The sequence below is a fragment of the Physcomitrium patens genome, chromosome 13 (genome assembly GCF_059467195.1).
Source record: "Physcomitrium patens ecotype Gransden chromosome 13, ASM5946719v1, whole genome shotgun sequence".
Taxonomy (NCBI): Eukaryota; Viridiplantae; Streptophyta; class Bryopsida; order Funariales; family Funariaceae; genus Physcomitrium; species Physcomitrium patens.
Genome location: NC_143422.1, coordinates 11,055,139 through 11,070,663, shown reverse-complemented (window position 1 = coordinate 11,070,663; position 15,525 = coordinate 11,055,139). Strand labels below are relative to the sequence as shown.

Here is a 15,525-nt window from a genome sequence, read left to right as displayed (position 1 = left end):
ATTAAAAAAAAAAATTAACAAAGAATAAAACTGAAATTTATTGAAGCATGATTTAGATGAAATCCAATAAATTTTGATAAACTGGAAATCAAATGGAAGAACAGGAAAAAAGAAACAAACAAATAAACAAACAAAAAAACAAACAAAAACATCATATGCCTCTTGATATCAATACCCTTATTCTATGCATGAAAAATGTGGCATTGTTTCATTAAAGCTGATTTTTAAATTTTCAAACGGGGCCGGGCACTGGAATCCGGTGACACGTCACTGGATATTGCTCACCCCTTCTCTCGGGTGCTGTTGCTCTCGCATGCATTTCCTGCATCCTTGTTTACGGATCAAGGAGCTTAGCGATCACAGCTTTCGACATTTGTTTTCTTGACCGTTTCTTTGATTACTTTTAGCGAACTTGTCCGAGAAACACAGCCCCGACGACCTTATGTCTTTTGGAGCATTAGTTATGGATTCGTGGTGATGGAATATGAAATCGATGTTTTAGCGGTATCAACTGTGATTTCCTTGACGTGATTATAGTGCGTGGTTGTCGGAAGCGTGCATTGTTCAACCGACGAGGAGAGTATACTTCGAGACTCCGAATCCACGGTACGACTGTTTCGTTGCTTTTTTCTGTTTTTAGTTAAGAGCATGTGTTGTGGACCAAGAAATAATCCTTGATTGGTTACTTGTATGATTGGCTAAAAGTGATGTTCATTTTACTCTTGACAAGATAATTGCAGTGATTAGACTTGAAGCTTATACAGGTCGTAAATTGTGAAAGAATAGCGTGGAACAGGTCGGTGCCAGAATGAATAAACGCAGTGGCGACTTACAAAACTTGTAGACTTAGGCATTTTCTTAGTGCTCTTTTTCCTGGCGCAGATGCAGATTTGCACGCGCACAGGCGTTGTCGTGATCAGCCCTGACTTATGTAGTTGTTGAGTCTGAGCGAATCCACATGTTCAATCCAAGCTCCAGCGTCTTCATGAATTCCGAGCAACTATGATCTGTGAATGAGAGCGTACCTAGAAAAACTTAAAGAACACTGAACGAACAAACAATCCTCAGTCGCGGCTGGTCATACACAGCTATGGCAAGGATGAAGTTTAGATGTCCTGGATTGAACCACTCCATACATTCTTCCGATCTGACAGAAAAGAGCCGTCACTTAATTGTCCTACCTATACCTGATGATCTGCCCTCCTCTATTGGAATATTTGACTGCAATGCTAACGTCGAGAGGTCTGGTAGGATTACCTGGGCCCTCGAAGTGCTTATAAAGTATATGCAAGTGATAGATATTAAGAATAATCCGACGATGGACCTCGATATATCATATCCGACATGGATAGGAGAAAAGCTAATTTTGCTACTTCTCCCAAAACCACTAGCATGTTGCGTTTGTGGTTTCGGTGACGGTCCAATTCGACCTGTGGAAACATGTGCCTGGTTTGAAAACGATACCTCCACGAATGATTCAGGAAGCGAGTGTCGACTAGAGCAAGAGATCAAGCTCGACGTGGAAGAACTACCCTGCAAAACAAAAGAACAAATTAATAAGACCTTGATAAACTTAACCTCGCCTGTGGACAAAGCAGCGGATGATTTTACGAAACTGAAGGTTTACCCCAGACTTTCAATCAAAAACTACATGCTGTTTTTCCACAACCTGACCAGGAAACGATGCAAGAAATGCAGTTTATTTCTGGAGTTCTCGATGCACTCGTGCATGCGTATTTATCAGTTGCTTGTGGAGTAATTACTGATTGTTCTAATGGAATCTATTTATGCTCATGAGAGTCCTTTCGAGGATCTACATTACAAATCACCCTCGATTGCCGAATTAATCTCTAGTTCAGAAAGTGTGCTTGCAATCAATTTGATTTGGCGTGATTAGATTTAGAGGCTGACTCAAGGTCGAATTTAAGCACATATATCTCCATTGTATCCTGTGCGTGTACAGGTGATGGACTTCGAATCTGCGTCAATCTCCGACCCACTCCTTCCCACTAAGGAAGAACATTTACAGAAATCCTTACTTGTGCTCGAAGATGCGGGAGGCCAGACCAACTTGGAAGCAGATGACAAGCTTGTGAAAACGATTTCTCAGATACGTTCTTCTAACGGCTGTGAAATGTGGAACTTTTCTGAATTTCCGGATTCGCACGATGTGGAGCCTTGTTCTATACCTATAGTCAGAAATCAGAAGCCTAATGATCCTGAGGTTCTCAACGACCTTGCATGCCTGCTGGACAGCGTCGGTTCCATAGCTCCCATGAGTGAGGAATATGCTCCAGAACTTCAAATAAAAAAGCAGCCTCCTGATCCACAGAATGGTCCTCACTCTGTTTCTGTGAGGGAGAACATGATGGAAGAGGTGAGCATGGTTTCAAATGTAGAGACAATGGGAGTAAGTTTCAGGCTCCAAAAAATGTCTAAGAAGCTGGAGCTCATAAAAGTTGACCGATTTGAGCAAATTCCAAGCCCAGAACATCGGTCTCATGATATTTCGGACGCGAATGTTGCATCGAGATTCGTGGACTTCGTGGATTTAACTAGTTCAGATGATTCCTTTCTTAAGAATTCGATGCCTTCTGATGCTAAACCAAAAAATGATAAAATACGTCAAGAGCATCAAGTACCAATTGAAATGGGAGCTTCAGGGACGACCTTAAAGTTCACGGGTAAGGGATCTCCCTGCACAGTCCCAGATCACGACAATTCAGATCATTCGACAATATCAGACGAGAAAACCACGTGCTCAACTGGTTCTGAGTTGCACTCTTTCAATATCGGCGTCGTCAAAGGTGTCAAGGATTCATCAGTCATGAACGGAAAGCATGCTCATATGGGAGACACCAGTCATAAAAATAATTCTCAAATCCTCCAGGTACATGTTGCACTTCCAAGTATGTGTAAGAAAATTGCAGCACGCTTTAATGCCATGAGATAACGCAACAAAATAAATAAGCTTAAACCTATCGCTGTTGTTGACTTGCTGATCTAGGTTTGTAACGCGCAGCGCTTGCATAACCATTAACAAACTATGACCTTAACAACTCGATGAAATCTGTGCCTAACTAAAGCAGAATGCGAGTGAGCATGTACTTGAACAACAATACGAAAGGCAAGATAGATCGTGTCATGGTGCAGAGACAATAAATCGACTAAGAGGATCCACATCATTTTCTCCACCTGCCTCTGAAATCATCCCCACGGCATTCACAGAACCGCCTCACACGACACCTACGACACCTTCAAGTCACCCAACAACTGAGGGATTAAGTTTCAAGAAATGCATAGGATCACAAGAAACGAAGGTAATGAACAATAAACTTCTTCTTATAGTAGTTGCAAATACCACGCAACCAAATGGGCCTGTTCTTCTGCAGAGGAGAAGTTCCTATCAGAGAATTCTCGCGCTTGAGAACGAACAACTGCAAATTGTGGAAAGAGAACACCTTCTTCCCGTCGATCTATTTCTAAGCCCATCAACATGCTTGATAGTCTACACAGCAGCGACAATGAAGATTAATTGGAGGAAAAATTCCGGTCACGCTTTCAAGGAAATTTCTGCCTTTATTGATGCCATCATTATCAACTGTCACATGAAGGCCATGAGCTACTCTTTCGAAAATTGCTTCGTGGTGAGCTGTTCTGCCGCTTCATTTAATGCACTGGAGATGTTAACAGTGCTCAACATTATTCTTAACTGTTCAACAAGTTCCAGCACAACAACTAATCATCACTACTCACAAGTTCGTGGCTTGTGCCAAAAAAGGAAAAACCATTATGACTACAGATTAAATAAATGTTTCACGTGATTCCGAACGCATCAGCTGCATGAATCAGAAAATAACTTTAGTGTAGATGTGGTACGCAATTTTTTCTCGGTCTTCCATTCATGTTAAACAAGTCACATGTTGCAGATTTTTGAAGGAGAACCAGCATTCACCTCGTCTGTCCTCAGAAGCACACCAAAGTTGGCCGAAGCTGCTGCGGGGTTTGGTATGCAAGTGCACTGCTTCGTGTCGGGCAATCCGCAGTGTACTGAAGATCTCGTCTTGACGTGCATTGAAAGAGTTCGGCAGGAGGCTAAGAAACCATATTCATTCCCGATGCCAGAATGCATGACCGATGGCGAACTGTTTCTTGATCAATTTCCCTCGATTAATCCATTGACCGCACACGCCATCCTCTGCCTCGGTGTTCCTCTTTCAAAGTTTGTGCTCTGGTCGCACGATGATATGGCAAGATCTCTTCAAGACTTTGGGGTGCCTAAGGAAAGCTTGAAGCTGTTCAAATTACATTACGACAATGGAAGACTAACGGAAGAACAATGGCCAGGAAGTACCATGCATTCGGAAGAAACACATCAGGACATTTTCCCTTCTCTCTCACCAGCTTTTGACGAATATGGTGACTTTGACCTAGACATCTCTGATGGCCTCGCAAACAGCGAGCACGGAGACTTGTTTTGCTCTCCTCCTGACCGTATTCTTGGATTGGATCTACTCGGTGATCGTCCACCGAGTGATGAACACATCGCTTCTAACCCTCCTCTGTGTGGGCCTGCTTTGCGATTGGATCCCAAATTCTTTGAAGACTTTACATCAGAAAAGTGTTTTAACTTCTGGGATGAACCCCACCCAGAGTCTGAACTCGATCATTCACCTGTTGAACCATGGCGCGAACAAATTAGACCTACACAACGGACAATCACACAACCCAAAATTGATCGGTCGAAGAAGCCGAAGTACATCCAAAGTTGTCTAGATAAATGGATTGATGACATGAAGCGAGAGAAGAAAAAATTCGTCGATCGTACCAATCGGGAATCCGAGCGCGGGTCTACATTCGACCCAACAAGAGCATCAATCTCTTCGGGGACTAGCCACCAGGATATCTTTTCAACTTTGAAATTTGAGTCCAATCCTCCAAGTAAACGGGAGAACGAAGAAAGCGTCATTAAGAACAAACTCCTTGGGAAGCGAGCAGCGTCCGCTCTAGATCTCTTTCGTCACCAAAAGGGAAAGTCTCTCCCATTGCCGAAGAAGCTTAAGCTACCATTCCGCCCTCATCTCCGTTCCGCTGTGATTGACATTCCCTCTATCCACGCAGCACAAGCTGCACGCCTCTCCAAGCGCATCTGCTTTAACCCCGTCTCCAACCCCTCGAGATTTTCCCGCCCATCGTAGGCACGCTTCCTCAACTCGCCCTAATGGCTGGTTCAATTCGTGTGGAAGACACAGAATCCGATATCTTCTAACATGGCGGTTGAGCCTAGAATCGAGGCAAATTTGCATGCTCTCTGAGTTTCTGTGAGAGAATCTGGTTCAAGTCAACTCGATTACGCTACCGAATCAATCGAACACGTGAAACTGAATTTTGAATTGAGGAATGCTGACACTGTCCATAGTAGAGGCGGGAGATGCTACTGCTCTTGTTCATACTAACATGTTTCTCTTGGTATGATGCAGTATAGTAGTTTGCACAGACATCGATAGGAACTGGTGTGTCTTGAATCATAGGATCACAGCAAGTCACAAATTCATGAAATATCGATTTGTATGTCAAAAGACTCCTGAATTCTTGGCTTCGTTTCCAAGAGCAGCGTTCGTGTATGTACTGTAACCCCAAAAGGCTCAATTGAAGAAAGATTGCGTCAGCGCGTAAGTTGTCGTTCCTATTTTTTGATGAAATATTCTCGGTGCTCTCAGATCATTGTCTACTGATGTCCGCCATTCTTGCCTTTATATGGACATCTCGTGCTCTAATTTAGGGTTTACGAAATCAGACCTTGGGCTGAAATTAGATTTATCAAAACAAATGACAGGACAAAAGGCTCTAATGGCCCGTGACAGGACACAACATACTGCTTGGGAACTGCTTTCATCCAGCCTTCTTGAACAGGAAGTGTCAGGGATATGTTGAGTAATTTAACTGTTGTCTTTATCAATTGCCTCTTTCATCACATGAATATTACCCCGCCTCTGCACATGAATGAATCGACATTGATTACCTGGGGTGATTGTTTAAATGTTTTCTTCAAAATCTCAGGTGTATAAAAAAGCCACTCACAATTTAAGAAAGGGAACAATAAGCTGTGTAAATATATTTATATATATATTCATCCACGTTTAGATATATGTTGTAATGAATAGAGAACATGCTGAGCCACTAATCTGGACTGAATTACAGGTTCAATTCTGCACGACGATGCATCAAACATTGATCGAATGTTCACATTCCTAGAGAAAATAAGCAAATACAAATATAAATAAAATATAATCCTTAATATTTCAAGCCAGGAGATAAATGAATCGAGCCACTTCTTCCCGAAAGGACAAATGTTAGCAAACCGAGACGTCGAAACCTTCTTTTCGCCATTACAACATGAAACCAAAACGATAAATCCGTGTAAAGTCTGTAATGTAATACGAAGTGATCACTTCAACCGTTATTGACTCCAATCATTTGCAATCAGAGAACTTGAATAAAATCAACTGAATATTGGTTTAGGGCCGTGTACTCTTGTAACGGAAACGCAAAGTTCCTTGTTACAAGACAAAAAGAGGTTATAAAAAACTTTATGGTGGGTGTAATAACCGGCTACGAGAACAGAGGAACGGTTCCCGGGGGGCTATAGGGAACGAACGAGATTTTTCAAGTGTCGACGTGGCAATGGCATCTCATCCAATCGGTGGACACAGGGGAGGGAGCGAAATTTGAATGGGTGACCTCAAGATCCCCTTTCACTTGGGCCCTGGGCTTCGGCGTTGTTGTTGTTGCCTTCGGTATTTTGCGTTCATAATTCGACTTTCTCTCCATCACGGAGGTTTTGCTGCGGCTCTCTTTCCTTTGCCGCAGGCACGGCAGGGAGGCAGGCAGGCAGATAGGCAGCAGGCAGGGCAGGCAGCAGGCAGAGAGGGCAGGGCAGGGGCTGAGCTGAGCTTCTTCCCATCCTCGTCGTTATCGTCTTCAAAGCATCGCCTCTCACTCGCTCACTCATTGTCTGTATCCATCAATGCTCGACGACGATGTATGATGCTATGTGGACAGTCCCGAGCATAAGTGCTCTGGGTCTATCACTTTCCCAGGCGGCCTTCCAACTGTCATGTTCCCTTCAATTCAGCTGCTCTACGAAGCTCGCTTGCCAGGCTTCAGGTGGAGTCTCAGGGAACCGAGTGTGCTTTGTTTGATCTTTGCCGGGAGATTGGAGTGCGTGTCGCGTTTGATGAAGTGTCGATGGTACTGAGGCAAGGGTAGTGGATCACGTAGCGATCAACAGTGGTGGCTCCAGCTCTTGCGTGGGAATGCGTTTGTGTGCGTGTGTGTATTTGAGAGAAAAAGAGAGAGAGAGCTGGAGAGTTGGCATGGTAGTTTGTGTAATTGTGATGTGATATGCTGCTGGTGTTACTGAAGTCGAGGAAGAGGAAGATGATGTTGGATTTGGTTGGGTTGTACTGGAATAGGTGATTGATGCTTTGGTTGTAGCGGAGGAGAAGGGCTCATGTTTTGGAGTTTTGGCACGCGGAGAGAGTTTTATCAGACTCATTTTGTATCTGATTTGTTTGGATGCACCGGTTTCTGGAGAAGTGCGTTTTCTGTGCACAAAGGGAGGTCGCTTGCTGACTTGGATGTCGACGAGCAGGTTCGCTTCGAGAGAAATCGATTTCAGCATAACTCGTTAGCTTTCTTTAGGGCTACAACGAGTTTATTTCCTTCTGAAGTAGCATTTCAGCTAGGTGCTAGGTTCTAGCATTAGAACAGAGCGACGTACTCCTTGGTCTAGCTTTGATAGCTTCTGTTTTGCCACAGTGGACTATGAGAAGTCCAGATCTTGACTCGAGCTCGAATTTGAGGGGCTTCAAGCGGTGTGTGAAGCTGAGAAATTACTGTCCTGATCGTGAGGGTTTTTGCGTCAGAGAAGCTGCCTTCGTATTAATTTGTAATATGGTATTTTCTGGTAGGGTTGTATACAAGATACATTTGGGGACTTATTTTACGAGCAATCAAATTTTTGGTCTCGATTGCAGGTTTTTTGCTTTAAATTAAAGAAAGGACTCAAGATACAGTTCTTGCAGGCACACTGCAAGGTTTCTCCGCTGAAGAGTGATTAGGGTAGTTATATAGAGAAAATGGACGCTCTACTCAAAGAGAAAGACAGGGAACGAGAGAAAGAAAATGCTGATCGGGACCGGGAACGTGAGAGGGAGAAAGAGAAGGAGAGAGAAGGAGATGTGGAGGCAGCATTATATACGAACTGTCTCCTCCTTGGACTTGATCCTAATGTGCTTGGGCCGGGAGCTGGTATGCGTGCTGGCCTGTTCAGGCACTCTAATCCTCGTCTCGGTGAAGCACTTCTCCACTTCCTCATGTGCGCATTGAGGGGTCCAAACCTTTCCGCTAAGGTTATTTTATTTTATTTTATTTTATTTTAATTCATGTTTTGTCGTCTTTGATTTCTGGCTTCATTACTTTGTTTCTCATAGGCTGTTTATATGTTCATTCTGAAATCTTACATGTGCAACAGTTCGCTATGCGTATATCTTTGCTCTATCTTCTGGCTTATTTGTAAGAATTGAGCTGTATTATCTTCAACTAAATTCAGATATGTGAGAATATGCCATAATTCAGAAGGATATAAAACTCGTACTATATGTAAAAGTCTAGTATCTGGGTGTTGTGTGGATTTTTGGTTTCAATGCAAAAAATCTGGCAGTTGATTAAAATGTTTTCTATCCAAGCCCCTCCTAAGAGTGAATCTCGATGGTAGTAATTGACTTGGCCTTTATGCCTGAGTTGCATGGACGTGATATGTTCACTTTTGTTTTCCTCGTATTCGTGTCTGGTAGGTTTAGGGTTTTGTTATGTTGTTGACAGAAGAAACATGTATGAAATTGCTGTACAAATCTTGTTGGGTAATACATAAGAAATGCCTTGAAATTAACACAAAAGGATTGATGTTTACGCTTTTGTCTTTTTAAAATTCTCCATGCTTTCTTGACTCTTTGAGATATGCTGAGTTTCTGTTGGGATCTGCTTCCTATCAAATTGGTGAATTTTAAATGTTTATGTGGATTGTGAGTTCAATATATATGGCACTGATTGTGGTTTGCGAATCTTCGTACCATTGACAGGACTTTGCTGGAGTGTGGCCTATTTTTGATGCGGCTCAATCTCGCGATTTCCGCAAAGTAAGCTGTCAAGTTCTTTTTTTTTCCTGTGTCGGCTAGCAAATGCTCTGGAATTAAAAATCATTTTTGGTTAGTCTATCCCGGGATAAGCAACGATAACGGTTTCCCTTGTATAACGTCTACTATCAGAACTACAACTGGTATTTCGTTGAAGTGTATTGTGTATTTTAAATGTCATTTGATTGATTCTCGCTCTTTGTGTTTCTCCTTGCTATTTTCATGTAACGATTGCAGTGTCCAGTTATGGCTTCTTCTACATATTAGTCAATGCATTGAAAGTTCATTCGTGATTTAAGTAGAATAAACTAATTTCTAGTGGCCACTTTCTGTTGGACTTACATTGCAAGTCTTGATTGACGTTAGTGCCTTGATGCAGGTGGTTCAGGGTCTAATCAATGAACTGGAAAGCCAAGGAGCTCTACCTCGAAGCAACTCCCGTGTCTCTTCTCTAGCTACTTGCTGTGGTCAAAGGTGTATTATCACGTACTTTTGAAGTCTATCATGTCAGAATACATGTACGCTTATGTCTTATCGAGCACAATGGGTGATAAGCATGGCGTTGTTTTGCAGATTTGTGGAGCTTTTGTGGCATCTATCAGCTCATGCGTTACGGGAGGTTCATCGACGAACATTCCCAGCAGATGTAGCTTCAAATCCATTACCAGCCTCCCTGACCGAACTCGTTTGTCCAAACACTCGTCCGGTTTCTCTGCTCGCTGTTACCAAGGTACAATTAACGATGAGATATTTTAAATGAATGAAAATAATAATCGTATTGCTATCCATTCGTCTGTTGAGTAGCTGACTGCTCGAATCATTCGCCATCTTAGAATTGTAATTCAAGTAAATACGTATTTCTTCATGCTTGGTACATCTTGGACTACAGGCTCGGATCGCCTTGGAACGTAAGCGATTCATGAAAGGAGCGACTCAAGCTGTGGAAAGGCAGACAAGCTGGTCCAATTTGGCTCATGATATGACAGCTGAGTATCGGGCTTTGTGCGCAGAAGAGGTGCATGCCTAATTAACAGTCATGCTGTGGAAGAGTGAAGTGAACAGTTGTACTGAAGCATTTTGATCAAATGTTATGAATATTTTACACTTGTGGCATTAATCAGTTCAGATATCTTGCAAGGAGAGCTGTGCATCCCATACGTTCAGGACTGTATTACTGCAGTGCTATTTTTCTCTCTGTTGGTTGCTACTTTAACCAACTTTATTTCTGTTGCATTTCGGATCTTTTACACTAATGGGTGCTTCCTTTGATTTGCGTCTGAGTGCATTCTTTTTCTTAGTTCTGACCCAAATCTGCAGTAAGCTCACTATCTATAGTTACTGCATCTTCTCATGAGCAGGCCTTTAATGTGGAGATAACCTTTCATGTAATTTATTGTTTGGATTGCAGGCATTTCAACATCAAGAACTGGAAAAATTACAAGAATCAAGTTACCCCAATGTATCAGATGATTCAGCTGTGAGTGACACAGAAGGGTTTGTTACGTCAATTAGTGCAGGTCCTGTTATAAGAGCCTCTCAGCTATGGAAAGGCATTTTATCACATTCAGGTATGGTTATCAAAACTTCTCAAGACAAATCAGGAGAAGTCGAAGGTGGTGTTGCTCTTACAAATATTTGAATGTCACTTCGAAGTCGAGCGCATGATACCCAGTGAGGGTGACGTATTTCTCTTGTTACTATAAAGGCTTTGTTCGAACATTTTTTTTCGAATAAATAACAGTGCATGATTCGAAAATTGAATTAGTATTCTATGTCTGGTTACAGTTGTCCAACTGAAGGTCCTCTCTAGATCCTATGGCATGTGATACACTTCGGAAAGCCTTTCTGAAGTCTACTCACTTCGTATGATTTTTTCCAGAGAGAGTGGCAGAATTAGCTTCTGGGCCCATTGAGGACCTCATTGCTCGTCGGGAACATAGGTACTATACCCTCATTGGTGTGTGAATAATCATTCTCCAATGGCCTTTATATTTTGTTTTGTTTTTTGTGTTTTGTGATTGTTTTTAGAAAACTGTAATTTACAATTTTATTTCAATGTACATAGACTGGAAGGGAAACCATGCAGACGTTACGAAGCTACTTTTTACATGTTACATTATCCTATTATGCTAATCCAATTCTTTCTGTAGGTACCGGATCGATGGAGCTGTCTTGCGAGCTGCAGTGGACCTTGGATCTGTTAATTTGCCGGTGGAGTCGTCCTCCTGTTCAACTGCTGATTATGACAGCCAACGACCTAGATTTGAGGTTGGTGTATCAACAGAAGATGATAAGTCTACTAAAACTCCACCTCCCGTGGATGTGGGCGAGATCCTGCGTCGCTGGACTCACGCATTGCAGACCGTTCATAAACAAACGCTTCGCTTGGTAAGAACTGTATCTATGTGCATTTATTGTTTTTTTTTTTATATTTGAATTCATTTTTTCCTTCTTCTTCTGTTCCCTGGTCATTTGTGAGATTGTATGTATAATCTTATCTCCATGAAGTGTCGTTCTTTCCACTGATAGAGAATTCTGGTAAATGAACTTTGAAGATATGGATTGTTGGAGCTCTTCAGTGGTGACTTGTGCTTAACTCTTTTCTATGTAGTTGGTAGAGGCTGTCGAGCATGTTATTGTTGCGGATGATTTGACTGAAAAACTAAACTTAAAAAATTATATCGCTGTTCAGATTAGAAAATACTTCAAAATACTTTCGTTGATGTATCTGAGGGTTTTGTTGGGAATTATTCTGTCCGGTTTGGTGTTGAAGGCCAGATCAAACAATGGAGCAGGACCGGAGCTTATGATGGAATCTACACATGGGGAAGAAAGCGTCCATGTGCACAGTCTTCGTACAACTTTGGGGGAGCACAAACAACACTTTTCAAGTCTCCGGGTAAGTCCCACATTTCATGTCTATGTAGTACCAGTACAGGTTTTGAAAAATTTACGCTTTATGGATGATGACAGTTTCATTTGTTGGTCATACTCCACATGAAAAGGATAAATGTGATAATTCAGTGTATATGTCCATAATCTATAACGGGTTTTTCTTATTCCAAAAAATCTTGTAAGCTTATTTTACTGTTTTGTGTTCCTGAATCAGTCCCTCAAGAACCAGTTGGAAGCATCGATGCCAGGGATGGAGGCAGCAATAACAACTCTGCGGGAACGGGTCGATGGTCCTGATACTATGGCTGCATCTCGAGCTGCACAGAATGCTCTAATCGTGACTTCGAAGACCAGCCATTGGGTTGCTACTTCTAGAGTAATTGACCTCCACCCGATCTTCATTGCGCTCGGATGAGATAGATGTTTTATACCTAGATGCTCTTCAGTTCGTTCTGCTCATCAGTAGGTTTATTTTTGCAGGAGGAAGATTTGGAGCAAAGTGCTCTTGAATTTATCAACAACTCCGCGATGCCATTAGAGCTTACACCTCCTAGCCCAGCACTGAAGCTTCCTTATACGTCTCCAAGTGCTAATGGAGTGTCGACATTCTCAAAGGCTGCATCTGGAATTTCATCTATGCCTTCTTTGGACGTGCTGCAAGAACAAGAGGGATTGGAAAGCAATGGTATCGTTTGGAATGGTGGATGTGAGATCACGGAAGGTACGTCATGTCTTTTATCGAGATCTATTCTTGGATGTTTTTTTAGGGGTATGATAATTTTCCGCTAGTTAGATAATACAGTTGTGATTAGCACTTGTTGCTTTGTGTGTTGCTTTTGTATGTTTACTTGGTTGAGCCACCCTATTTTTATTAAGGTGAACTCTGATACTACATTTCTGTGTAAGTTCTGAACACTGAGATTGGCGTTTCTGTTCTTAAAACCCAGCTAATGCTTTGCTGATTTCTATCACTTACTAGTAATTGACTCATCAAATAATAAATGCATTTTAAGACCTTGAGTACTTCAATGCTAATGGTATTAAATAGAGTATTAATGCAGGCAGAAAGAGGGACTAATTTGGATTTTGAAGGGATGGATCCCAAGTTTATGAGTTGTCTCATTGAAATGCTTTTAGGTACACTATGTGTTGATTTATTGACATGGTTATTGAAAATTTTGACGAAGCATTCTGGAGGAAGTGATCACTGTTCCACATCAAATTTGTTACAGTTTTTCTAAAATAGAGTTCATATTTTCTAAATCTGAGAGACATGGAATGCAGGTATCTCCTCTTTGCGTCAAGCAGTTATTGAAGCTGCTCTTCAGAAGCCTAACTCTGTTGTCAGGGACATAACACAGCAGCCTACTAATACAGAACATTATTTTACTCCTGTGAGTCCCTTCCAAATGCATGCAAAGAGTAGCAGGGAAATAGTCTCTGTGGTCACGGACACTAACCAGCCACCAACCTACATTGGCAAGGATGATGTTCCTACATTCATTCCCAGTGAAAACCGGGACAGAACGGTGGAGGAGAAGAATGGATATGTAGCAGATCCACAAAATTTTGTGCGGAGAGGCGTGAGCCCCATGTCGCGGAAGGGATTAAATGGGAGACAGCATGTGGAGCGTAGCAGTTGGAAGAGCCCACATGATCTGCCCCAAAGAACGTCAGAATTACATGTTCATGATTTCCAGCCGTTATCGCCGTCCCTATTCTTGGATTGCAATTCTTTCGACAGAACATTTGACGGAACATATGATAATCTCTTGGGTATGGGCTTTCAGTCTCTTTCTAGATTTCTCTGTTTGGAGACGACTGTTTTGCCAGACCATACGATAATTTTCTTACTAAATTCTTCTTTCTTCTTTATACATTTAGCAAGTCCATGGACATAGATTCAGCCGATTGAAAACATGAATTTGTATTGAACGTTTTTCTTACTGAAAAACACCGATTTTAATCTGTTGATGTTTTCATGCAGCACCTATGACTGATCTGGATTCGGCTTTTATGAGCATCGGTGATCGAAGAGAGACACGTGCAATATGATAAAAGCTTTGAACCAGCCACGGCTGCTCGAATCCAACTTGCTGCTATTTTCACTGCCACTGTAGTCCATTTATATCCCATTCGCGACTTTTGTCTGGGTTGATCAAAATTTCTGAAAATGGACGAGTGCAGAATGAAGACTGCGGTTCTGGAATGGCAAGGAACTAAAAATTTACTGCTAGTAGCTTTGCAACCTGGTAAGCATGTGTGAGCTTCATCGATCGATATATTGCCTCGAATGCGGTCATATCTTTAATTGGATTGCATTGTAGCAGACCGTTCTTATCACAGTCTTCGCAAGTAATGATAATCCAAGTTTCCTGGGTCGCATGGAAGCTTGTCACGCATGTAAGGATCCGCTTCATTGATGCCGAGGGACCATTGTGAAAACGAGGGATGGTGATTTCCTCTCATCACCAGTTAAAACCACTTCCATAATTATGGAGTGGTCAATATTAAGTGATCTCCACTTGTAAGCTATGCGATGCCCTTGTATTGTAAAATGACTACGTCCCAGACGCCACAGATGTTAGTATCTAAGATGTAGTGATCGAGATTTGATTACAGTTGCTGCCACCCAGCGCTTAGAATGAAAATGTAGTCCTTCACGACTTGAGAATGACTTGGTACATACAGAAATGAATATTCCACATGGTGCTTCGAAATAACATTACTCATGTGTACTTTACTGGAATATTTATCATATTAAGTTGTGTATGGGGTCATCAAATATGTAATTAAACTTGAGAGTTACTACTAATTTGGCTCTTTCATTGTATGAAAAGTTGCCCTTACAAGATTGAGAATAATTCAGTTGCCATGACGACGGTAGCTATCTCCAATTTCTGAAAAGATTAAATTCCTCTTAATTATTGCAAATGCTCTTATCCTGAATTAGGTAGGAAATTGAAGAATTAAGTATGAAACAAAAATAAATAAAAAGTGCTGGATAAATAAATTTAGTTATAGGTTGAAAATGTCTGAATATGATAATTGTACAGGTCGTAAGCTTGTTTGCATGTGCGGATTATTTCTTTTACTCATTGTGATTCAATTTTATGTAACTTTATTCAACACAATATTGGTTACAGAATATTGGAAATGGCGTTCTAATAAACATTATAAATAGACATATTATATATATTTCCGTAAATAACATCCTTTTACTAGAGAATTAATGTATTTTGAATTTAATGTTTTTACATGGGCTGTATACTATATGTTATTTGTAAATTCTTAAATGAAGTAATCCTCACATATTATGATTCAAAGTCTGATTGACATACAAGTTTATATCAAAATCAATGCTATTAGACTTTATTTTGTTACATATGTATAAAATTCAATACCTTTAAATGTAGACTTTTAAGATACTTCC

At 41.3% G+C, this 15,525-nt stretch overlaps 1 protein-coding gene and 1 long non-coding RNA gene across 19 annotated transcripts; one reads left to right on the top strand and one right to left on the bottom strand.

The window, feature by feature from the left end:
• Positions 1 to 1,092: 1,092 nt before the first annotated feature.
• LOC149987948 (uncharacterized) lies at positions 1,093 to 6,559 on the bottom strand. 9 transcript variants are annotated; one of them, XR_016506080.1, is made up of 4 exons: positions 4,829 to 6,551; positions 3,956 to 4,674; positions 2,040 to 3,508; positions 1,093 to 1,533 (listed from the first exon to the last, which is right to left on the bottom strand). It is a non-coding gene; the product is annotated as an uncharacterized LOC149987948 (long non-coding RNA). The 9 variants fall into 9 exon arrangements; XR_016506084.1 differs by having other exon boundaries at positions 1,093 to 2,351; positions 2,643 to 3,508; positions 4,829 to 6,549; XR_016506083.1 differs by having other exon boundaries at positions 1,093 to 2,351; positions 2,671 to 3,508; positions 4,829 to 6,549.
• Positions 6,560 to 6,765: 206 nt separating this feature from the next.
• On the top strand, positions 6,766 to 14,815 carry LOC112290737 (AUGMIN subunit 6). 10 transcript variants are annotated; one of them, XM_024537368.2, is made up of 15 exons: positions 6,766 to 7,167; positions 7,476 to 7,654; positions 8,088 to 8,355; positions 9,144 to 9,200; positions 9,577 to 9,671; positions 9,771 to 9,927; positions 10,087 to 10,212; positions 10,606 to 10,765; positions 11,077 to 11,137; positions 11,348 to 11,585; positions 11,971 to 12,096; positions 12,307 to 12,468; positions 12,573 to 12,813; positions 13,377 to 13,868; positions 14,080 to 14,815. In XM_024537368.2, exons 3-15 carry the CDS (start codon positions 8,188 to 8,190, stop codon positions 14,145 to 14,147), a joined length of 2,151 nt encoding a protein of 716 aa, XP_024393136.1. In that variant the 5' UTR covers positions 6,766 to 7,167; positions 7,476 to 7,654; positions 8,088 to 8,187; the 3' UTR covers positions 14,148 to 14,815. The 10 variants fall into 10 exon arrangements, with proteins under 10 accessions (XP_024393136.1, XP_024393132.1, XP_024393135.1 ...); XM_024537364.2 differs by having other exon boundaries at positions 8,088 to 8,414; XM_024537367.2 differs by having other exon boundaries at positions 8,040 to 8,355.
• Positions 14,816 to 15,525: the final 710 nt, after the last annotated feature.

Excerpts from the sequence above, each read along its gene's own strand:
- LOC112290737 (XM_024537366.2), top strand. The coding sequence starts at position 8,142 with ATGGACGCTCTACTCAAAGAGAAAGACAGGGAACGAGAGAAAGAAAAT. Across the intron at positions 10,766-11,076 it reads AGGCATTTTATCACATTCAG|AGAGAGTGGCAGAATTAGCT; the intron begins GTATGGTTATCA and ends GATTTTTTCCAG. Across the intron at positions 11,586-11,970 it reads ATAAACAAACGCTTCGCTTG|GCCAGATCAAACAATGGAGC; the intron begins GTAAGAACTGTA and ends TTGGTGTTGAAG.